This window comes from Martes martes (assembly GCF_963455335.1).
Source record: "Martes martes genome assembly, chromosome: 7".
Lineage (NCBI taxonomy): Eukaryota > Metazoa > Chordata > Mammalia > Carnivora > Mustelidae > Martes > Martes martes.
This window is the reverse complement of record NC_137894.1, coordinates 86,908,083-86,933,501: the sequence shown is the minus strand read 5'-3', so window position 1 is coordinate 86,933,501 and position 25,419 is coordinate 86,908,083. Positions and strand designations below refer to the sequence as shown.

Genomic DNA, 25,419 nt, shown 5'->3' with positions numbered 1-25,419 from the left:
GGCTGGCGCGGTACTTGGCCAAGCCAAGTACCGTTGGTAGTCGCGGGGCTCGAAGCAGAGACAGTGGGATTGGGCCTCAGGCTCTGCGCTGTGGTGTGGGCCGCACAGCCCGGAAGACTAGGGCAGTGGCTGAGGACCCCCTTATGTCAGGTGGCTGCGGTAGCGGTGAGGCTTTTCTTAGAGGCCCCTAGGCGTGGAGCCCCACGGCCAGGTCTTGTACTAGCCCCCAGGGTTTTCCCTCGCTGTCAGTCAAGAGCCTACCTGCGCCCGGGGCGCCTGGGTGGCTCAATGGGTTAAAGCCTCTGCCTTCGGCTCAGGTCATGATCTCAGGGTCCTGGAATCGAGCCCCGCATCCGGCTCTCTGCTCAGCAGGGAGCCTGCTTCCTCCTCTCTCTCTGCCTGCTTCTCTGCCTACTTGTGATCTCTGTCTGTCAAATGAATAAAAAAAATCTTTAAAAATAATAATAATAATAAACTTAAAAAAAAAAAAAAGAGAGAGCCTATCTGCACCCCCACTGGAAGCCCAGCGTACCCGGCGGACGCTCCCGGCCCAAGGGAACCGGCCGCCGCCTTCATTCCAGCCAGAAAATGGCCTGCAGGGCCCGTGCCTGTGCCAACCGCGTCCGGACTTCGGACTTTGGACAGGAAGGCGTCTCGAGACAGCTGTGGTTTGGGCACAGTTTAACCTCTCCCGCGCAGGAGAACATCGATCGCGTCTCCTCTGCCCAGAGGAGGATTGCAGGGGTTTACTCACTTCTACCTAAGTTACCTGGGCACTTGCTAGGCAGAACTGTCTTAAATTCCAGGAGCTCCTAGTTACCCAAACGCTAAAGTAAACCACTGTGGACTTTGAGCGATTCGTGTTCTCCTCCCAGAAGAGGAGCTAAAAGTAGCGCCTTACGGTCTAATTTTAGGACCCTATTCTTAGGTCTGTTGAATAAGGTATGGAGTGCTGGATTTGTTCATGGGAGACTTTTAGCTGACATAGGTGTAAAGGATAACCCGTAAGGCTTACTTGCCAGCAATAATTCTCAACAAACTCAGCCTGCTACAAGTCCTGGGTGAAGTAACAAAAGGAAGCAGATTCTTCTTCCTAAATAAATCACTCAAAAGAACTCAATAGTTGAACAAAATCTTAAATCCTTAGGAAATTTCCCAAACGTAAACTGTCAGCAACAGAACACTTGTCCCAAAAAGAATTTAAAAAAAGGTCCAGGTTCACAGCAATTGATTTTTAGGACCAAAATGGGGCCTTAGTTGTTTGGAACTCAAAGTGCACTCTTTTGCCACATCAGCCTGCGGAGTTTCCAGGAACTATCAGTATCAGAACGTAGCAGAAATTGCTTAATAATTCTCCATTTTTAAGGTATTACACAACCTTCCTATATGTTGGATAGTGTGTATTGAAATTATGTGAATAGCTTATTAAAGTCAAAACAGAAGCATAACTAAAATTTTATATTTAAAATTTCAGAGTCATAGAACAATGTATATCAATTAGAGCACTGTATCGATATAAAAATTCTTCAGTGTCTGAAGATTTTCAGAAAACTCTAGAATCATTTTCAACTTTCAGGACTTATTTATAACCTAAAACATTTTTTTTTAACCCTTCTGCCCACCCTAAGACAGTTTGTACCCTTTTCCAACTTTTCAATCATTACCATTCCAAATATAAAAACATAGATTAGGGACAAAATAATAAGTGAATTTTTTAAAAAATTTAAAAGATTCCCCCATAACAAAAAGCAGAAAATTTCAACTTAGTGCCAGATTCAAACCTAATTTCTCTTCTATACACTTAATAGTCATATAGAAACTTACCTCTTCCTCCAGATCGTTCAATTCCATTTTTTAAAAAGTTCATGTTAAAATATCTTAACGTGTAAATAAAGTTCTACTAAGCACCTCATATCCTTCAAAAAGATTTCAGATTCTCATACATCTGCTACACTCCTGTTTCCACACAGACTGTGATCCTGTTTTGACACTTGTGTGGTAAAGGGGAGCTGTAGGTGGAGTTGTGACTACCAACACAGAAGCCAATTTCATGGCCGTCAATCCTGATTAAATATGTTTTTTTTTCTAAAAAATAATACACATTATTATCCTCATAAAAATTGTAATTGAAAAGAGATATCCTGAATTTAATAACTGATAAAAATTAAAAGTTTTTAATTAAAATTAATTTTTAATTTTAATTTTTAATTTTTTAATTTTTTAATTCTTTAATGTTCGATAGTCTATTCATATAGAATACATGATTTTTACCACATAAAAGATATTCAAAGATTGTTCTCGAGTAGACATGGGATTTTGCTGTCTTATGTAGACCTGCTTTAAGGGAAATGGAGAGCAAATGTTTTCAGTGTTAGTGACAGCTACCAGGAAGCATCCAAGAACACTGGAAACATGCTAACAAGTAAACCTTGTCCACAACCCAGAAACTAATGTACATTAGGAAGGGCCCTGTTGCAAGTCTGTAGGTACTAGTTACACCCATTTAATTTAACAGGCAATGTCATGGGCTATAGAATCTAGTCCTTTGGAAGAAAACCAAACATGCTGAGCCACACTTTCATTCTCTGTACTAGTGATGTAAGAGTTGTTCTCAGAACATATTGAATCAGGAGTTACCTGCTGAACAAGAGCTGGGTAATTTCCTTTGTTAATTCCACATATAAATGAAGCATTCTAATTAAGAACAGATAAATGTTAGAACTCAAATAACTTCCTCAATTATAAAGTAGATAAGAAGTAGTATTAATTCCTATTACTTAAACAACTCAAAGAAAGTATGTTGTGTACAAAATCTAACTGAAATTACTAGCAAATAGAAACAATTACCTTAAACATTTACTCAGAAAAAAAAAAAGAAAACTTTTCACGTAAATTTAACTGGAAAATTGCTCAAATTTTCCATTTACTGCAGCTATTCAAAGCTATATTATGGGAGCTTAGTAGATGCACTAAGATTGTTAGAATGCTAGGTCTGGTAAGAATTCTTCAGAACATTTAGTCCAAACATCATGAACTTAAAGCCCTACAGACGCCATACAGGTGAAATAAATGCAGGGAAATGAAGAATTTGTGTCAATTCAATGCAAGTACTATTCCTTGAGCTTCTTATTGCCATCTGAAAATGGGAGACTATATATTACAGTCTTCTACTTTTTCAAGAGAACCCAGAAATTCAGACTTTTGTATCAACTCACCCTTTAAATGTTGGTAACTTGTTCTTAATTTTTTAAACAACACACAGGTCTGTTTTGACCAGTAGCCTGTCATCTAGTCTCAGCTTCTGATATTAGAGTTTTAAACCTGAGACTGCCCTCCAGAATAAGTAACTTCCCAAGGTCACAAGATAATTACCACAAATTTAAATTCTATATTCCCATGTCTAAAAAATTTCAACCAAAATGGTTAAAGTAAAATGTGTTTGACTATATTTACTGAGTCCACAAAAATAAACATACTTCATAGCCTTTATTAAATAAGCACTTTATATGAGAAGTGAGTATGGCATACTGGTTAATAAATTATTATTTTTTAATTTAGTATCTTCACTAGTATAATTTGTGGGGGAAGGGATGAGAGGGGAGGGATGTGTCAGTAGGACATACCAGTATAGAATTAATTCCATGAGGAGCTGAAAGTTTTATTACAACATTTTATAATCATCATTATTATTTGTTTTTCTTTTCTCTTATGATGAGCAGATTTCTAAGTAAAGTTTTTAATCAGTGTCTTTAAGACCAAATCATTCGGGGTAAATTAATCACTTCTCTGGGCTTATTTTACAAATAATATCAACTCTCTAGAAACTTAGCAAAGAAATAAAGTGAGGAGGAAGCCTCTGAAAGCAAAATGATACAGTTTTCACAGACTCTTATCACAGTCTCCACCATCTATCTGGTCACCCAGACTAGAAACCTGGTAAGTTATCCATACTTTTCCTATTTTCCTCTCCATCCACATTCAATCAATCATTAAATCCAATGAAATCTATCTACAAAAGATCTATCTAGTTTTTCCCTCCAATCATTTTAACAACCACCATCAGCTATTAGACCAAAGGTTAAAAAATGTGGCTAGTAGGCCAAACTTGATCCACAGAACATTTTTTCTGACCTGTATGGTATTTCTTTTTAATCTGAATATTTGCCAGCATTCAAAATCAAGAGATTTCACACAAAATATCCAAATTTCCAACTTCTCTTGAAATATCAAAAGATCTGAGGGCGCCTGAGTGGCTAAGTGGGTTAAAGCCTCTGCCTTCAGCTCAGGTCATAATCTCAGGGTCCTGGGATCGAGTCCCGCATCTGGCTCTCTGCTCAGCAGGGAGCCTGCTTCCTCCTCTCTCTCTCTGCCTGCTTCTCTGCCTACTTGTGATCTCTGTCTCTCAAATAAATAAATAAAATCTTTAAAAAAAGAAAGAAAGAAAGAAAAGAAATATCAAAAGATCTGGCCAAACCAGGCTAAAGGTAAAGAGTAGCTACATCCTTTGGAGAAAGCATACACAGTCTGTTGGTTACAATTCTCATCTTTACTTCATTCATTTGAGTTTATATACCTTGATTTAGACCTTCACCATTTATTTCCTAATCTAATGCAATAACTTCCTGACCAGGCCTGCATTTGGTCTTTACCTGTTTGCTGAAGATTCAACAAACTTAAGGAAAAGTTTAAAAAAAAATCCTTAACAATATCCATGCAACAAAACATTCATGTAAGAGAAATCTTACAGGTAAGATTTCATGGAAAGAGAAACATTATGTCACACTTGCATAGGGACAATTCTCTCAAACATCATTTTCAGCTACTGCTATATTTAGAAAAATAGATAAAATTATTGCAAAAGATTTACAATGTCAACTTACCCTTTCTGTAAGAATTATAATTGGTGAAAATGCAGAACTCATAAAATCACAAATGTCAATTTGAAATAAATATTTCAGAATCCAACACTCAGAAGCATCTTCTGTCAATTTATAAATAAAAATAAGTCAACACGTGATGTGAGGTAACTTTTGAATCTAATTTCTTCCTTAATTGCTGTATTAGAAAACAAATAACTTTTTTCTTACCTTCTTGAGAAGACAAAAAGTAATCAGTTGAAACCATTTGATTGTTTGGCAGGGTATTTTCCACAGATCTGTCTATTTCTGCCTGAGTAGATCCTTCAGTACCTAGTAATGTTTTTGATTTTTCATCATTATTTTTAGAAGATGGAGTTTTGAAAAGTACTTCTTTATGAATTCTCCTGGGTGATTCTATTTCAGAAGCCATATCTGCAAATAAAATTAGAAATGTTTGGGTTTTTCTTTTAAGATTTATTTATTTTAAAGGGAGAGAAAAAGAGCATGAGCATGCATTGGGGGAGGGGCAGAGGGAAAGAATCTTCAAGGAGACTCCCCACTGAGCGGGGAGCCCCACACAGGGCTCCACATGGGGCTCCATACAGGGCTTAATCCCACCACTCATGAGATCATGACCTGAGCTGAAACCAAGAGTAGGACACTCAACCAACTGAGCCACCCAAATACCCCTAGAGTTCCTTTAATACTTATTTTGTTGTGGGTTTTCCTTTTGTTTTTTAGGCAGACCATTCTTTGAATTTTTGTGGTCATTGTGACACTTTTTTTTTTAAATTTTATTTATTTATTTGACAGACAGAGATCACAAGTAGGCAGGGCAGAGAGGCAGGCAGAGAGAAAGGGGAAAGCAGGCTCCCCGCTGAACAGAGAGCCCGATGTGGGGCTCGATCCCAGGACCCTGGTATCATGACCTGAGCCGAAGGCGGAGGCTTTAACTCAACTGAGCCACCCAGGTGCCCTGTGACACTTCTTAATGGAAAGAATTCACTAAAATATAAACTGCAGCCTGCATTAGTTCCTACTGCTAATGTAATAAATAACCACACATTCAGTGACTTAAACAGTACAAATATATTCTCTTACAGTTCTGGAGATCAAAAGTCCCAAAATCAAGGTGTTGGCAAGGCTGTGTTCCTTCTGTAGGCTCTGGAGGATAATCTATTTTCTTGCCTTTTCTACCTTCTGGAGGCAACCTGCATCCCTTAGCTCATGGCCCCTTCTTTCATTTTCGAAGATAGCACTCTCCCTTACTCTGACCCTCCTTCCTTCCGCGTTTAGCAAACCTTGTGATTATACTGGGTCCATAGGATACTCTTTCCATCTCAGGATGCTTAATTTAATCATATCTTCAAGTCCTTTTGCCTTTTGTTCAGTAACATAGTCACAGGGTCTGGTAATTAAGACATGAACATCTTTGAACGGTCATTATTCAGCCTACCATAATGCCTTTTCTTTATCCTTTTACCAAGAAAGAATTTTTAAAACTATATACAATTCTATTCTCTACATCGTTGTCTTGTCCTAAAAACTATTTTTAAAAAAACTAACATAACTGTCAACAACTCTATTGTGATATATAGGCTTGTTACTAAGAGTAAGATACTAAATATCTCCTTTAGAATTTCCTTCCTCTTAGATACATTTATTACCTAAGGAAGTGTACTATTTAAATGGCATTGGAAAAATGTATATCCCTGCCATTCAAGAAAATTGGTAAGATATATTACTCTTACTTTATCTGTTAAAGAACCAGAAGTCAAAATGACCAATATTATTTATACTATCTACAGCCTACCTTTTTTTTTTATATACAAAAGGATTTATTTAAAAATCAGTAAGACACTACCACATCATGACCCTGTCACACGGACTTTTAACACAAGACTCGCTCTAAAATACTGAAGGGACATAAAACACAAATTAATTCAGAAGTATAACAATTAAGAAATAAAACAACGAAAGGAAATTTCTTTTAATGAGAACTCAGATCAAACTTCAGAGGGACTCAACATGATACTTCCATTTGGGGACTTGATATAAAAAATTGTTTGAACTGCTATGAGCAGGTGGCAAGAGCCACCTTCAAATGAATCTTCAGATTGGAAAATACTGTTTCACCACCTGTTGGGGATAAGTTGTAAATGGAATAATTTAGTATGGTCAGTAGCTACTTCAATGACCACTTCACCTGGATACTTTCCCATAATGACTCTGCTGATTGTTGTAATCACCATTTCCACAATAGTTGTTGTAACCACTGTAATCATATCCTACATAACCACCTATTCTATTTAATAAATAGAACAAACTGAGCCAGTTACGCAAAGAAACTTATAGCAATTATTTTGCAAGTTCTGCAGTCTACTCCACTGGATCGTGCATATCTAAAACACATATCTGCCAGTATGAACTATTAAGTATAAAAGCCATTATCACTCCAACCTTTTTTTAAGATCTTATCTATTTATTTTAAAGAGAGGGAGCATGCAAGCATGAGAGTGGGGAGGAGCAGGGGGCGGGGAAAGCAGACTCCTGGCTGAGTGCAAAGCCTGATAGGGGACTCAGTCCCAAGACACTGAGATCATGACCCAAGGCAAAGTCAGACACTTAACCCATTGAGCCACCCAGGCATCCCTTCTCTCAAACTTTAAATGAGATAGCTCCAAAGATGGAAGAAGCACCCACTACCAAAGAAACTGTATTAGCCATTTGCACATCAAGATACCCATAGGCTTAGGATATTTGACAAGTACCAATCAGATGTCTGGTATTGTACTTTTTCCACTCTCTTGTAGCTTTGTTAATTTCAAAGTCAATCTTTGGTCTCCCTTCACCCCATCTCTGGTATATTATTATATAGCATATCATATTATCCAGTAGATATATTAGAAGAAGCAATAAATAGAAGCTTTTTTTTTAAAGATTTTATTTATTTGAGAGAGAGAGTGAGTGAGAGAGAGCAAAAGCAGGGGAGGGACAATGGGGGAAGGAGGAGCAGGCTCCCCGTTGTGCAGAGAACCCAATGTGGGACTTAATCCCAGGACCCTGGGATCATGACCTGAGCCAAAGGCAGGCGCTTAACTGACTGAGCCACCCAGGCACCCCTAAACAGAAGCATTTCTTTATAAAGATTTTATTTTTATTTATTTATCTGATAGAGAAAGAGAGATCACAAGTAGGTAGAGAGGCAGGCAGAGAGAGAGGGGGAAGCAGGCTTCCTGCTGAGCAGAGAGCCCGATGTGGGGTTCAATCCCAGGACCTTGGAATAATGACCTGAGCTGAAGGCTGAGGCTTAACCCAACTGAGCCACCCAGGCGTCCCTAAATTTGAAGCTTTTTAAATCCTAAAATCAGATACATCTTTCATATCAACTGAAAATTCTGAATGGTTGAGAGCAATCCTTATTGGCTAGTAATTATAGGATGTCTTATATTTTAAAGTACATTATTTACTAATTTATTAGAATGTATTGTGTAAAACAAATACAGGTAATGTAAGTTCAAACTATATTCTTGACATCATTATTTAAGTTATTTTAGCAATTAAGCAAAGATTAACACATTAAAATAATGTTTTATATGTTTATGTTGGCTCAGTAGAGGGAAAATACAGATATTTTAAGTAGAATATAAAAGTAAAAAACTTCAAGATATTCTCATTCAACTGTTAGTAAAATACATGCTTCCATGAGTATACAGAGGTATTGCTTGTTTTCTCCTTCAGACCCAATAACAGCATAAAGTTGTGCTGAGAAATCAAATTAAAATCAATAGTAAATTGTATTTTGGATTTCATTCCTATGCTATGAATGAGTATGGCAAAGGCAAAATTACACACTTCCTTAATTTGGTGATCTCATGAAATTGACATCTTGCTTCAATAAGTGCCATAACTTTCTGAGAAGGAACTCAAGAAATTATAAATCTTATCACAGCTTTTTTTACAGAATTCATAAATCTATACTGGCAGAGAAAAAATTTTATATTATCCAATTGATAATATGATCATTAGGGAAAATATAAGTTTTATTTTGAATTTCAGTGTAACAAGGCTTATATTTATTTAAATAAATAAGTTTTGATATTTTATTCAAATATAATATTCCTGATTTTTCTGATTTTATGCTACATATCAAATATTTAAATGATTTATACCTTTAAATGACAATATACCTAAGTTCAAATTAGGAATGAAAATGCACATGCACATCAAGACAGTATGGCACTGGCACAAAAACAGACATATAGATCAATGGAACAGAATAGAGAGCCCAGAAATAGACCCTCAACTCTATGGTCAACTAATTTTCAACAAAGGAGGAAGGAATGTCCAATGGAAAAAAGATAGCCTCTTCAACAAATGGTGCTGGGAAAATTGGACAGCCACATGCAGAAAAATGAAGTTGGACTATTTCCTTACACCACACACGAAAATAGACTCAAAATGGATGAAGGACCTCAATGTGAGAAAGGAATCCATCAAAATCCTTGAGGAGAATGCAGGCAGCAACCTCTTTGACCTCAACCGCAGCAACTTCTTCCTAGGAACATCGCCAAAGGCACCAGAAGCAAGGGCAAAAATGAACTATTGGGAGTTCATCAAGATCAAAAGCTTTTGCACAGCAAAGGAAACAGTTAACAAAACCAAAAGACAACTGACAGAATGGGAGAAGATATTTGCAAACGACATATCAGATAAAGGGCTAGTATCCAAAATCTATCAAGAGTTTATCAAACTCAACACCCAGAGAACAAATAATCCAATCAAGAAATGGGCAGAGGACATGAACAGACATTTCTGCAAAGAAGACAACCAGATGGCCAACAGACACATGAAAAAGTGCTCCACATCACTCGGCATCAGGGAAATACAAATCAAAACCACCATGAGATACCACCTCACACCAGTCAGAATGGCTAAAATTAACAAGTCAAGAAATGACAGATGCTGGTGAGGATGTGGAGAGAGGGGAACCCTCCTACACTGTTGGTGGGAATGCAAGCTGGTGCAACCACTCTGGAAAACAGTGCGGAGGTTCCTCAAAAAACTGAAAATAGAGCTACCCTACGACCCAGCAATTGCACTCCTGGGTATATATCCTAAAGATACAAATGTGGTGCTCCGAAGGGGCACGTGCACCCGAATGTTTATAGCAGCAATGTCCACAATAGCTGAACTATGGAAAGAACCTAGATGTCCATCAACAGATGAATGGATAAAGAAGAGGTGGTATATATACACAATGGAATACTATGCAGCCATCAAAAGACATGAAATCTTGCCATTTGCGACGACGTGGATGGAACTAGAGGGTATTATGCTTAGCGAAATAAGTCAACTATCATATGATCTCTTTGATATGAGGAAGTGGAGATGCAATGTGGGGGGTTGAGGGGAGGTAGGAAAAGAAAAAATGAAAGAAGATGGGATCGGGAGGGAGACAAACCATAAAAGACTCAATCTCAAAAAACAGACTGAGGGTTGCTGGGGGGAGGGGGGACGGGAGAGGGTGGTGGGGATATGGACATTGGGGAGGGTATGGGCTATGATGAGTGCTGTGAAATGTGTAAACCTGGCGATTCACAGACCTGTACCCCTGGGGATAAAAATACATTATATGTTTATTAAAATAAATAAATTAAAAAAAAAAAAGAAAATGCACATGCACATCTTTTCGAGAACCCTCATTTTAAAAAGATTATCTGGGGCGCCTGGGTGGCTCAGTTGGTAGCCATCTGACTTGGGCTCAGGTCATGATCTGGGGATCCTGGGATCCAGCCCTGAGCTGGGATTCCTGCTCAGTGGGGAGTTTGCTCCTCCCACTCTCTCTGTCTCTCTCCTCTGCTTGTGCGCTCTCTCTCTCTCAAATAAATAAAATCCTAAAAAATAATAAAATAAAAATAAAAATAATTATCCTTCCCCAAAATTAATTGAAAAAAGTTTTAATTTGTTCCATGTCAAAATTTCCCACATTTGTATTGTTGGATCGTATATTCATTAGCATACCATATCTAAAAGTCATTTATTTTAAAACAATTCAATTTTCAAACATAGTTTAAACTGATCATTTGATTGAATTAACTAATCAGAGTTAAAGGGAAAAAAAAGTTTTAACAAGTCCTAGCCTGAAATAGAGTATTCAGGTAAACTGTGGGATTTACTTCTCAGTTACTTTTTAAGATAAGAGAAGGAAAGTATCAATGCAGTTCTGAAAAGCAATATTAAAGATTAGTAAGAGAATTATTCAGTGTCTAACTTTGCACTTTCAATTACAAATTTAACATAACTCCTGTAAAAAAAAAAAAAGCCTCTGTTTTGCACCTGTAAAAACAACAACAACAACAACAACAAAAACAAATTTAACATAACACTTTGATGCTGTCATTTATTTGGCATTGTTCAAAAGATGAAAGTCCCAAGTAAGCAAACTCGTATCAGTAATTTAATAATGCCACCGGTGGACATTAAAGTAAAAAATGAGCAATTGGGGGCCTGGGTGGCTCAGTTGGTTAAGTGTCTGCCTTTAGCTCAGGTCATGATCCCGGGGCCCTGGGATGGAGCCCCGCATCAGGCTCCCTGCTCAGCGGGGAGTCTGCTTCTCAGGCTCCCATCCCCCTGCTTGTGTTCCCTTTCCCGTCATCTCTCTGTGAAATAAATAAATAAAATCTTAAAAAAAAAAAAAAGATTTATATTAGATACAGATATGCCTTTCTTACAATTGTTTATAAACAGAATTTTAAGTCAAATAAAATAATGAAGAACTTTTCATATTTGACTGTATGTGGGAAACTCATTATTTAAATAAGTTCTATTGAAGTCCTTTTATAAAACAGTTATTAATATTTCAATATAAATAACTGTTCCCTGGGACGCCTGGGTGGCTCAGTTGGTTAAGTGGCTGCCTTTGGCTCAGGTCCTGATCCCAGCATCCTGGGATCAAGTCCCACATCAGACTCCTTGCTCGGCAGGGAGCCTGCTTCTCCCTCTGCCTCTGCCTGCCACTCTGTCTGCCTGTGCTCGCGCTCTGCCTCTCTCTCTAACAAATAAATAAAAAAAAAAATCTTAAAAAAAAAAAAAATGTTCCCTAATTGATCTGTTTTGTAAATACCTATGTCAGTATATTTGTTTTTCTGTAAATCTGGTCATCTTGGGTCTCAGACTTTCATAAATATTGATTTAAGATCAGTAATTCATTTTTCATGAACTTTTCTGAGTAAGGCAAATTTTCATTTGCTATTTCCTAAAAGAGTTGTTGAAATTATCTGAAAATTTTGGCTGTTGTAGCTCTTTTCCAACAGCCAAAAAATAGGGCCTGTGGCTTTATCTGAATTTTTTTTTAGTATTCCTTTTTAAAAACAAATTTTACATGACCCCAGGTTATTTTCTATTTAATTAATTTAGTTAATTAAATTTAATTAATACCATAGTATTTTGGAATAATATACTTTGTTTATATAGAATGACATATCTTTTTTAGAAACTTAAAGGAATTTCTTTTTTTTTCTTTTTTTTTTTTTTTAATTTATTTGTTTGACAGACAGAGATCACAAGTAGGCAGAGAGGCAGGCAGAGAGAGAGGAGGAAGCAGGCTCCCTGCTGAGCAGAGAGCCTGATGCGGGGCTTGATCCCAGGACCCTGGGATCATGACCTGAGCTGAAGGCAGAGGCTTTAACCCACTGAGCCACCCAGGTGCCCCAAGGAATTTCTGAATATTTTCACAAAAGTCCCTAAAAACTAGTTATAATTGCAAAATTGCCCTATTCTCATTTGATTATTCTGGAAGTTTTCATATTTAGAAATTCTCTTAGCATCACTAATGAAATAATAAATAAATTCTACTAAAGTGATATTCAGGCTGTCCTTGAGTTTCTATACATATGTTCTAAAATATTTTCATATATCTATATATCTATATTTTGAATCTTCTTTATTTCTGGACCTGATGTTGTTTTGCTTTATTTTAGTCTCACTTATTCTTCTTAATTTCTCTTATTTGCTTTTTCATAAATATTCTTTTAGAAACTAAAAACTATAGAACAAAATAACTTCCTCTTTAGCCTTTGGCATCATGTCTTTAATATTTTTAGTAATTAAAAAGCATCACAGGGGTGCCTGGGTGGTTCAGTGGGTCAAGCCTCTGCTTTCAGCTCAGGTCATGATCTCAGGGTCCTGGGATCAAGCCTCAAGGCTCCCTGCTCAGCAGAGCACCTGTATTCTCCCTTTCCCTCTGCTGCTTCCCTGCTTATGTGTGTGCTCTCTCTATCTCTGTCAAATAAATAAAATCTTTTATAAATAAATAAGTATATACATACATACAATTATAGATATTTTATACCAACCTGACTGACTGGATCTGCTTTTTAGCATCATAGCTTTCATATTATCTGTGTGATAATTTTCAGCTGAAAATTCTTCTGTTTCATCATTTTCAATTACATTATTTTCATCCTGTATCTGTTCGGAAAATGACAATTCTGTTTCCTTTGGAATGTCCTGGAAGTTCCAAGGGGTGTCAAAATTATATAAGAACTTTTTAAAATATGGTAAGGTATCAGAATCATCTATTTTCTCTGGGGCTCTTTCCTTGCTTACTTGATCTTCAGTTTCCATAATTTCTGTTGTTTTTATTTCTTGTTCCTTATCAGGGTCAAATTTGCTTGTTGGCAGGTGTTCATGTTTATCTCCTCCATATCCTTCTTCACTTTTTCCATCTTCTGATATAATTTCATCTTCATTGGTATATACAAAGCCTAGCATACCAAAACCAAAATCAAACCAACTTGGCTTGAGAATTGAGGTATCATTGGCAATGGTGTCTTCTTTTTCTGTTAATATTTCTGTGCATGGAACTGTGGGTTCTTCTTCAGATGATATGGAATTAGGAACATCTTGTAGTGGTGGATTGCTTTCTTTCGACAATAATTCAAGCCCTGTATCCTCGCCTCCAAAACCTAAATAACTTCTAAAACCACCCCCAAACCAACTAGTGGCTTCAGGACTGTTAATGTTCTCTGACTCAGAACCTAGTTCAGACTGTTTCTTTGGCACTAAATCAAATTCCAATTCAGGTTCTTGCTTTTGTTCTGTTTGGGGTTCATCATTATTTAATTCCTCTAGGTCATTCTCATCTTCTCCTGCTATTTTTCTACTTTGAAATGAACTTTCTTGTAGAGGTTCAATAACTGATTCAAAAGTCTTTCCTTCAGCTAGTTCCCTTCCAAATCCAAACCATCCTTTTACTTCAGCTGAGGATGGTGGGATGTGATCCACTTCTGGAACAGAATCCTCTTTCATATTTCCAGCTTCCATTCCTTCCCAGTCTTTTGATTCACTAGTACTTCTGATATCTTCAGGAGTTTCTGGGGATGGAAATTGATCTTCAAATAAAGTACTTTCAGAAGCTGAATAAAATTCAGATTCTGTCTGAAAATCACTTTCATACACACTAGACTTTTGGTCTTTATCTTCTTCATATAGATATATATTTTTGCCATCATCACTGTTTAATTCACTGTCTTCATTTTCAAATGTGTAGCTTACTCCAAGAAGACAAAGAAAATCAGATTCCTGTAAGAGAAAAACTGATTGACATACATAAAAATCCTTGTTTTTCCCTAAGTCACTTAAAATAGATGACTATGATTTTCCCAAGACCATACAACTAGCTCAACAGCACAACAAAAACTAAAATCAGATCTCCTAATCTCAATTATTTATATCACAACTGACTCAGGGTCAATTATATAAGTCTAAATGAAAAATCAAGGCTTTGAGTATATTCTGAAAATAAACTCTTGATGAAAAGGCCTACATGTCCACAAAATCTTGCTTCTCTTAAGAGTGTACTAACCAGACACACGCAGCTGTGTGGTGATTTGAGAGTGGAATTTCACAGCACATGGCCACAGCTCAGACAACCCAGAGACTCTAAAGCCTGAAGGCCTTGTTAAAAGTTGCAGTACAACATTTAGACTTCTTTTATTAAGATATGGTATATAGCCAATTGCGGTAAAGAATCTTCTTTTTCATCTCATAGAACAATTGGATCAGCAAGAAGAAAAACAGTGAAGTTAATATTTTTTTAAAATTTTACTTTAAGTAGGCTTCACACCCAATGCGGGGCTTGAACACATGACCTGGAGATCAAGAGTTGCATGCTCTACCGACCAAAGTTATTATTATTTTTTTCAAAGTTATTATATTTTAATCTGAAGGTATAAAACAGTGATATGTAGTTCTTTTTGGATATGATCATTATGAAATGAGAATAAAGTTCAGAATTTTTAAAGATTTTATTTATTTATTTGACAGACAAAGATCACAAGTAGGCAGAGAGGCAGGCAGAGAGGGAGAGAGGAGGAAGCAGGCTCCTCACTGAGCAGAGAGCCCAATGTGGGGCTTGATCCCAGGACCCTGAGATCATGACCTGAGCTGAAGGCAGCGGCTTCAACCCACTGAGCCACTCAGGCGCCCCAAAGTTCAGAATTTTTAAAAAGTGAACTTCAAAATTGAAATTTTACAATGTTTCAGGCACCGCAGTATAATATGTGATTGAGAACAGATTCTGGAGCCAACCATTTGGGTTTAAATCCTGACCCTGACATTCACCTCTGTGAACTTGGGTGAATTATATGACATTTTTATGTCTTATTCTCCTCATCTATAAAATGAGGATAATGACATATGGTATCTTATATATCTATCTTGTATGGGTGTTGTGTTGTGAGGATTAAATGAATGAAGTGCTTAGAATAGTAACTGTCTGTAGTAAACACTAGCCTCATCCAGCTCAAGTTACACCACCCCAGATGAGTCAGTAATGTAAGGGTAAAAAGGCCCAACACCTTGCCCTATTCAAGGCAACTCTTGAATTTCGGCCATCCCAGGTTCAGAGTTCCTTATGGAATCAACTGAGACCTTTGTAGCAACGGCATCACAGTTTAACTTCTCTGTCCAATCCTGCTTTTTCTTTTGATCACTCACAGGTGTTATTCCTAAGAGTACTCCCCAGTAAACTTCTTGGGTGCAAAGGTCCCCCTCAGAGTCTATTTATCAGGGAACTTGACTAAGAATGTAGGGCTTCTGTATGCTTCCTATGTGCTGTACACTGTGCTAGGTGCTGAAATTCTACAGTAAACAAAAGAAAAAAGTGAATTGTGGTAAGTGCTGTGGAGGAAATAAACAGGAATCTGTGATTAAGATGCAGAAATTCCACAAGAATCATCATGGATGGCCTCTCTGAGGCACTGATGTTTACATGGTGATAGAAAGGTTAAGAAGGAACTAGCTAAGTGAAGAACCTGGGGAAAGCATTTGAACCAGAAGGAGCAGCCTGTTTGGGTGTCTGGGGTGGGAAAGTGTTTATTTAGCATGTTCTAAGAACAGCCAATAAGCGAACGTGGCCAGGAGCATAGTAAGTGAGGAGAGAGCAGTGTCAGGGTCATTGGGAGGCAGGTGGAGGACAGGAGCAGATCGTGTAGAGCCAGGGTAAGGAGCTGGGGGCTTGATTCTAGGTTCATTGGAAAGCCATTCACAGGCTTTAAACTAAAGGAATGACAGCTGAAGTTCTGTTGTTTTGTTTGTTTGTTTTTGTTTTGGGGGATTTTTTTGTTTGGGTTTTGTTCTTATGAGATCCATTGCTATTTGGGAAATGAATTGGAAGAGGACAAAGGTAGAGTCAAGGAGATCAATATTGCAGGATTTTAATCAAGAGATGATGAGGCCTTGGATTAGGGCTATGGGGAGAGTGAAAATGACAAGAAGACGATGTATTCCAGATACATTTTGGAGATAAAACTGACAGGACCAGTAATTATACATTGAACTGACTATTAATCCCAGAATTTATGTTAAGAACCAGATAATAGACAGTTTGGTTGATTAGGCTGACTCACCTCATATTGACCTTATTTAAGTTAAGTGTCCTTAACCTGGAATCTGAATTAAATAGGCTAATCAAACTTACATATTAAAAAGTCACATTCTGATACTTTTTCTCATTATCAAGCCCAACATTATCAAACCCAACACTATCAAGCTCATTTAAAACTCAACAGAAAAAGAAATTGTACAGATATGAGATCTAGAGAGAGTGATGGAAAATAAATTTTGTCCCAGTAGGATAATAACACTAGTAATAATGTCTAATACTTTTATAGCACTTACTAAGTGCTGTTCTATATGCTTTACATATGTAAAGCATATAGAAGTATGAAGTAGCACTCTATTACAATCATCATCCTCATTTTACAGTTTAGAAAATTAAAGTATACAAGGCCATAGTCAGTCTTTGAACTCAGTCCAGACTCTACCCTGCTCTTAACCACTTTACTCTAACTACCTGTCTGTAAATTTTTCAGAAAGTAGTATGCCTGTCATCAACTTTGTCTTTGTCATTTTATTCACATACTCAAACTATTCCTAGATTAAGTTCTCAGACCAACTATTTTATATATTCACTACACAAGATAATTAACCAATGGATACTTTTACACTACAGAAAGCTGTTTTAGCCAAGAAATTATAAATTAAATTAACAACTGAAATGTCATTAATACTCACTTTAGTTGATATCTCAACTTCCTCAGATATGAACACCTCTTCAATCTGTACTGCATCTCTGGGAAAATATCCAAAGTCCTTTCCTTTCTACCAAAATGAAGAATAAAGATTAGCAAGGAGGAGTGATTGAAGATATAGTAACAATGGAGCCTAATTTTGCCCCACGTCCTTGGCTTTCATCTATCTCAAATCACAAACATTAATTGGCTTTCATTTGTCATCTAAAAGAAAGTGAGTGAAATCATATTCTTTTATTTAATTTTAAGTAATCTCTGTACCCAATGTGGAGTTCAAACTTAGAACCTCCAAGTTCAAGAGATGCACACTTTAGACCAACTAAGCTGGCCAGACACCCCTATTATTCAAAAGAATAGTACTAAATTGAGGGAACATAGAGCCAAGTTGTAAAAGACCACTTTTTCAAACTTCTGAAGGAAAACCGTCCCACACACCTATTTTGTTCCTTTTTATGTTTGTCAATGACCTTCCTTACCCAGATGGACCCTAGATTTACACTGTAAACCGGGGATATCAAAAGGCAAAGGAATGGTGGCAGTAGCCAAGCCAGACGGAGCTGTGACATATTCAACATTTTCAGCATGTCAAAATGAAGTAAGAGGTTTAAACACTGAAGGACTAAGATGGATTCGTACAGACAGCAGAAATCTATACATCCTCCTAGGAGGATTTGGTTCCATTCAACTTTTCTGCAGCTACCTTGATAATAGTGATCTTCTTAATCCAGTTCAAGTACATAGAAGATGTCCCCCAAGAGTGAAGGTTTCACCACTCCACTCTCAGTCCATTTCCTATCCGCGGCAAAGTTTAAAGGCCATGTTTTGGTCCCTAGATCCAGCACCACTACACCTCAACCGTGGTTCTTCCAGCTCTGTAGTTGCTGCAGCTATTTAGAAACTGATAGGCTGTGGGTGAACTCTGCAGTGCGGTTTCTCTCTCTTTTTTTTTTTTTAAAGGGAGAGAGACAATCTTTTTTTTTTTTTTTTTTAAGATTTTGTTTATTTATTTGACAGAGAGAGAGGTCACAAGTAGGCAGAGAGGCAGGCAGAGAGAGAGGGGGAAGCAGGCTCCCGGCCGAGCAGAGAGCCTGATGTGGGGCTCGATGCCAGGACGTTGAGATCACGACCCAAGCCGAAGGCAGAGGCTTAACCACTGAGCGACCCAGGTGCCCCTGCAGTGTGGTTTCTTGAAGAGCTTCCTGCCCTGACTAAAACACCTAATGTATGGAACTCAGTATGCTTGAAACTTTACCCTGGCTCCACACATTACATGCTGCTTTTGTGTGGAACTATCATTTTCACATACAGAAACCAAGAAAGAATGCTTTCTTTTCCTCTTGTGATACCTCTGGTGTCATTTATCTTACAGCTGCATTGGTTGCCTCTAATGTGTTCAGAGACATACACTGGCATGTGTAAGAGACCATAAGCAGTAAGGAATCTTTGGACCTGCAGAAGTCAAATAATTCTGGCCATTGACAGTCAAGGGTTGAGTCATATAGCTCCTCATGCTAAAAAGCATGATAGTTTCAAACAAAACCTGCTCCTTCTAATAGTGATCACAGAGGCTACACAACAGAAAAATCTGTTGCATGTTCAATATGGAAATGATGTATGCATCAGGTTGATCACACTTGTTTAGCATGGGAGTAAAATAGTTTATAGCATCTTTTTATTATAAAGCATAATGATACCATCAGAGATACACATATGTTTCCAACTGAAAACATGAATCATTAATTCTCCTGTTACATATTTAGAGAGATTACTCAGGCTTCTAGGAATTTCCATGTAATAGGACTTTGGGCCAAATAAAAGGCTCTCCCACTTGTTGTTGTTGTTGTTTTTCAAGAAAAATTCACACACATACCTTGATTCTCTAGGCTACTCATCTCTCTGAGGATCTCTTCAATAAGAACTCTATCCTTGGGGTGCCTGGGTGGCTCAGTCCATCTGCCTTTGGCTCAGGTCATGATCTCAGGGTCCTGGGATCAAGCCCCATGTTGGGCTCCTTGCTCCGCAGAGATTCTGTTTCTCCCTCTCCTTCTGTACCACCACCCCCACCCTGCCCATGCTCTCTCTCTCAAATAAAGAAATCTTTTAAAAAAAAAAAGTCCTTAATGTGCTCAGAAAGACATGTCTCTTAATCTGATTAACTAAAACATCCCAGTCTCTCTTAAACTTAGCCATTGGCAGCACCATGAGATCACTGGTGTTGCCTAGATATCCCATAATCTCCACCAGCACCTCTAAATTTTATTCACCAAGTAAATATAAAACTTAACTTCAAAAACTCTGCATGCTATGTAAAAATAATTTCAAGGCACTCTTAGTTCTCTATCCCAACCAGAATGCCTTCCCAAAATACTACTTTTGTATAAATTTTGGAACCAAGACTGAACATGACCATTTTTGTTTGTTTAAATATGTTAAGAGTGGGGTGCATGGGTGGCTCAGTTGGTTAAGCATCTGACTCTTGATTTGGACTCAGGTCATGATCTCAGGGTCCTGAAATGGAGCCCCATGTAGGGCTCCGCACCCAGCAGGGGAGTCTTCTTGAGGTTCTTTCCCTCTGCCCCTCCCCCGAATCATGCACATGCACTTGCTCTCTCTCTCAAATAAATAGATATATTTTTTTAAATATGTTAAGGGTTTTAAATATATATTACATATATACTATATATGTAAAGTGCTTTAAAAAGTATTAAAGTTCCTTTAGAAGTGAAAAGCAGATATTCTGTACAAGCTAGTCATTTATTCTACATTCAGTTTTTAAAACTAGATACTTACACTTCCTGCCCACAAATCTTCCCTTTCTCCTGCAAGTTTAACATAAACAGATATCTCTTCTCCCTTAGTGAAGTTCAGGTATCGGCAGTCAGGTCCTCTGTAATCTCTCATGGCTAAGACTCTGCTTATTAAAGCTATGTAAACATGTGAGAAAAACATACAATTTAAATTAAAGTGATATTTCTCCCCCTCCCATATTGCCCTCCTCCAGTCTATCCTATGTATTTCCAAATGCTAATTTCTTCATATCATTTATCACCTCAAAAACCTACATAGACTTCCCACTGTACACAGAATCAATTCTAAGCTCTTTGGCTTGGTATCTAAGGCTATCCATAACCTGATCCTCTTCCTTATTTAAAATGATTTCCTCTTATTCCTTTACAGTCAAGTTCATCTATCCATTGTCCCTGGAATATGTCATTATCATTCTTATTAGAAAGAAAAGGTAAAGCTAATTTGTTTTCTTCCTAGCACCTACTACAGTAGTCCCCCTTATCTGTGGGAGGTATGATCCAAGACACCTAGTGGTTGTCTGAAACCACACACAGTACTGAACCCTGTATATACTATGTTTTTTCCTATGTATACATACATATAATAAAGTTTAATTTCTAAATTAGGCACAGTAAGAGATTAACAACAATAATAGTAAAATTGAATTGTAACAATATAATAATATTGTAATTTATTGTAATAATTGTAATAATATAATATATTTATTATATAATTATATTATATAATATATAATTGTAATAATATAATAAAAGTTATGTGACCAATCTTTCTCAAAATGTATACTGTACTTACTCTTCTTAAAATGATGTGGGATGATAAAATGCCTCCCTAATGAGATGAAGTGAGGTACATGGGGTAAGCACTATGACATAGAGTTGGGCTACTACTAATCTTCTGGCTGCACATCAGAAGGATCATCTGCCTTTGGACGATGGTTGACCCCAGTTAACTAGAACCATGGAAAGTGACCCATGGATAAAGGGGACTTCTGTATATTCCAGGCATTATGATAACTCCTTCCTATCTTTATTTTATTAAAAGAGACCTATAAGGTCAATAATCTTCTATCAGTCCAACAAATGAGCCTTTAAATAGGTCTTAGAGAGCTGGTCACACACCTTATAAATGGTGGAGCCAGATTTGCACTGAGATTGTTATTTTCACTGCAATATGCCTTCCATATTCTGAGATTTTTCTTTCTGTTCTTTCCTAAGCCTAGAAACCCTTCAGTCTCTCTTTGTGATCAACTCATATCCTACTTCTTCTATGAGACATTCCAAACTAGTCCAGCCTGTTCTGCCCCTTTTCTGAACTTCAATATTACCTATTATCCTTATGTTATATGCTATTTACTTTTTCATGTTGACCTAATTCCTGGAGGTAAAGAAACTTATCTGACATTTCATTTTATTTCTCTTAGATAAACACTCTGACCCCTCTAGACTCAGCACATAATAGACCTTCAATAACTATAATCATAACTACATATACTAGATTTAGCCCTTCAATACATAAAGTAATATACATACCATATTACCTATTATAATTATACTAACATATGTAAAACATTTTTATTAAGTCATATGATTAAAGTTAAAATAACAATATAAATTACTATAAATTTGAATGTTCCCTTTCCATGTTTCATGTCTGGTCCTATGGAAATTAAAATGAGATTGTAAAGAGGGAAAGAAAGATTATTACTGTTATAAAACATCATCTAGTAAATATCTACATATCAAATTATATATCCAAATGATTAAGGAAAATGTTTACTCATAAAAAATTTACTTATAAATTATTACTTTTCTACTAATAATGTTTTACATTTTAATTTACATGTTGCAAGTCAGAAATAATTCTCACATACTGAAGAGATAGAACATATTTAAAACAATTATAATATATTGTGATACTAGTCATCTTGCACCCTAATGCTAATAACAGAAAATAACTTCTTAAGCAATAAAATGAAAATCAGTTTTTCTTTGTAGAAGATAGGAGAAGTTAATATTCAAGGATGTAAATAAAATTATGTATTCCTAACACTGATTTCATTATTTTTACATGATAAATGAACACAGAAATGATTGTTTGATAAGCTTAGATAATAAATCATGGTGATACAAAATAAATATATTTTTAGAAAACTCAAGAGAATCAGAAAGTTCTGACTGTGAAATAGAAACTAAAAAATATAAGAGCTTCATAAATAAAGAACTATCAAATGGCTTGAAATCTTTTTAATACAAATCAATACAAATCGATTTAGCTATCTTCAAAAATAGTAAAAGCACTGATTTGTTTTTGAGGCCCGGATTGATATCTTTATAATTTCTCTTGTATTTAAATATCAGACTGATCTTTGCCCCTTGATACATTTACATTAAAAATTATTATGAAATGCTTTGCTTCAAACATTTTTTATAGGGAACTATATTTTATAATTGCAAATACTGCTCAATGATATTAATGCTCACTTCCTCCATACATGTCCACGATAACATATTATGTCATTTCAGAACCTTAGTTTAAAAGGAAAAGAAGGAAAAAAAGAAAAGCAAACTTACTTTCACATTCCAAGTCACCACATTTTTTTAAATCTGCCAGCAGTTTTGTGCCCTCAAGACACTTTGTCAGAGAAATTACCAAAAGGAGAGTTCTGTGAACTCCAAACTCCGCCATACTAAAACAAGCAGGAATCCCAAACAAGGGTTAAGCCAATTGTTTAGCCCGTAACTATGCCAGCCAAAACAAGAGATACCCCACTCTGTCTACTAAATTTAAAAGAAAAAGGTTTTTCTAAATCCCTTGAAAATTACATTTTTCAACTGGCATTTAGGCTTAACTTGAGGGACAAACGCTCTCTATCCACAATCTGCAGTGTCAGGTATCCAGATAATACATAAGGGTTTAATAATTAACAGAGATTTTTAGTTGGACTCAGGGCTTATAAAGGTGACCCATGTAAAGCTGTCTCATTTAAAGGCAACTTGCTTTCCACAGAACGGTTCTTAAACAGGCCTCCATAAAAAGGGAGCTCATTTCTTTATGTTAAAGTCTTAGGTAGATCAGTCAATAAATACAAACTGAGTATTTCCTGCATATGAATACCAATATCAATGGAGAAAGTATATCGTTAGATGTAGAAGCAGTAATAATTTATACTAAAAGCATGACTTTGAAATATGATGAAAGTTGTTTTTTAAAAATCCCACTTTCATATTTTAAAAACTCTATGAAACTGAAACTTGTATTTAGTTAAGGATAATAGTTTAGGGTGCCTGAGTGGCTCAGTCGGTTAAGCGTCTGCCTTCTGCTCAGGTCATGATCCCAAGGTCCTGGGATTGAGCCCCACTTCAGGCTCCCTGAACAGTGGGGAGCCTGCTTCTCCCTCTCCCTGCTTCTCCCCTGCTTGTGCCCTCTCTCTCTTTAAATAGACTTAAAAAAAAAAAAAAAGATTAATAGTTCAAATGTGGTAAGCATGTTCCAGGTATTAAACAATTATGCGATTTAACTCTAACATCAACTGTCTAAGGTAAGTAGTGTTATCATCCCCTATTTTGCATGCGAGGAAACTGAGGTACTATTAAGCTAGCTAGATATTATCTAATGTTATAGCTGCTTAAAAGAGATCAAAGCCCTATATTGGGACTTTCGGCATTAAACACTTGATCTTTGTAGATTTGGGAAACCACAGTTGTCCTATTTCAACTTTGAGAAAGTATTTTTCTAACGCCTTGTTTGCTGTACCTCTTCCCTATATTTGGCCATGCCACAGTGTGCAACGCTTGCGGAATACAGCAGTTGTATGACACCGCACTCCCCCTAGTGCCTGACAGAAACAAAGCAAATATCCAGCACCTGAGCAAGTTAAAGTGAAGGACTTCTACTTTCAGGATCCTAACAACAACAACAAAACAGTGTGTTTGTTTGTTTGTTAGTTTTCCAAAAACAATAGTAAGAAGCCCCCTCTCTCAGATTAAAGATTTTTACATCTTTAGAAAAAATCTGATAGAGCATGAATTTGAGGATAATTTGGCTGGCAATCAGAACACTGTATAGTTGTTCATATGCACACGCAAAAAACTATAGTTTCTTGGGGCTCCTGGGTGGCTCAGTCAGTTAAGCATCTGCCTTCAGCTTGGGTCATGATCCCAGGGTCCTGGGATGGAGCCCATGTGGGGCTCCCTGCTCTGCTGGGAGCCTGCTTCTACCTCTCCTTCTGCCTCTCCTCACTGCTTGTGCTCTCTCTCTCTCAAATAAATAAATGAAATCTTAAAAAAAAAAAAAAGATTAGTTTCTTGAACACTTTTAAAAGTCTATAAACTATATTGTCAAAGACATTTAAAGTATTAACTCTTCACCTTCAAAATTTGGTGCAAAATTATTTGCATAACTTATAATATCAAGATATTTAATAATTAACTTCCTTTTTCCTTTTTGCATGCAATATTAAAGACATTACAATTAAATTCTGAACTAATTAATTCTTTTTTAAGATTTCTTTTTTTAAGCAATCTCTACACCCAACATGGGGCTCAAATTCACAACCCCAAGATCAAGACTCGCATGCTCTACCAACTGAGCCAGCCAGGTGCCCCAATTTTGTTTTAAGTTAAGAACCCAGCTAAATTTAAATTTGTTTATTGATTGGAAATTTGGGTCAAGAAAAACAGGAGAGGGCACCGGGTGGCTCATTTGATTAAGTGTCTGCCTTTGGCTCAGGTCATGATCCTCAGGTCCTGGAATGGAGTTCCACATCAGGCTACCTGTTGTTCAACAGGGAGCTTGCTTCTCCCTCTGCCCCTTCCCCACTGCTTGCTTTCTCTCTCTCTCTCTCCCTCTCTCTCATAAAAATAAATAAAATCTAAATTAAAGAAAAACAGGAGAAAAATTTTTGCCTAAGATACCAGCCCAGAGATTTTCTTCTACTAGAAATGTTCCCACTTTCTTTTTACTTAATGCACTCAGATTATCTCACTTTATTTTCAGACCATCACTTAAATATAATTTAACAAGATATCTGAAATGTGGTAGCATAATGTTAACCTTCTCTAATAGACCCAGATGAAGAGCTGGTACATGAAAAGTATAGAAACATTTGGTTTAAAGAAACCAATTTCACTATAAAGGCTGTCCTATTAAGCTAGCTA

At 36.8% G+C, this 25,419-nt stretch overlaps 1 protein-coding gene across 8 annotated transcripts in view; it reads right to left on the bottom strand.

Moving 5' to 3' along the window:
- MIA2 (MIA SH3 domain ER export factor 2) overlaps positions 1–23,138 on the bottom strand; it is an 86,427-nt gene extending 63,289 nt beyond the window's left edge. For 2 of the 8 annotated variants that reach the window (XM_080809094.1, XM_080809098.1), the window contains exons 1-7: positions 22,834–23,138; positions 20,246–20,379; positions 17,439–17,525; positions 13,217–14,444; positions 5,088–5,291; positions 4,881–4,981; positions 2,638–2,694 (exon numbers count right to left, since the gene is read on the bottom strand). In XM_080809094.1, coding sequence (XP_080665220.1) covers positions 2,638–2,694; positions 4,881–4,981; positions 5,088–5,291; positions 13,217–14,444; positions 17,439–17,525; positions 20,246–20,379; positions 22,834–22,948 — 1,926 coding nt within the window. In that variant the 5' untranslated portion in view covers positions 22,949–23,138. Of the gene's footprint in view, positions 1–261; positions 429–532; positions 587–1,824; positions 1,980–2,637; positions 2,695–4,880; positions 4,982–5,087; positions 5,292–13,216; positions 14,445–17,438; positions 17,526–20,245; positions 20,380–22,833 lie in introns of those variants that run through there. The other 6 variants (XM_080809101.1, XM_080809095.1, XM_080809097.1 and 3 more) reach the window with 5 other exon arrangements.
- Positions 23,139–25,419: the final 2,281 nt, after the last annotated feature.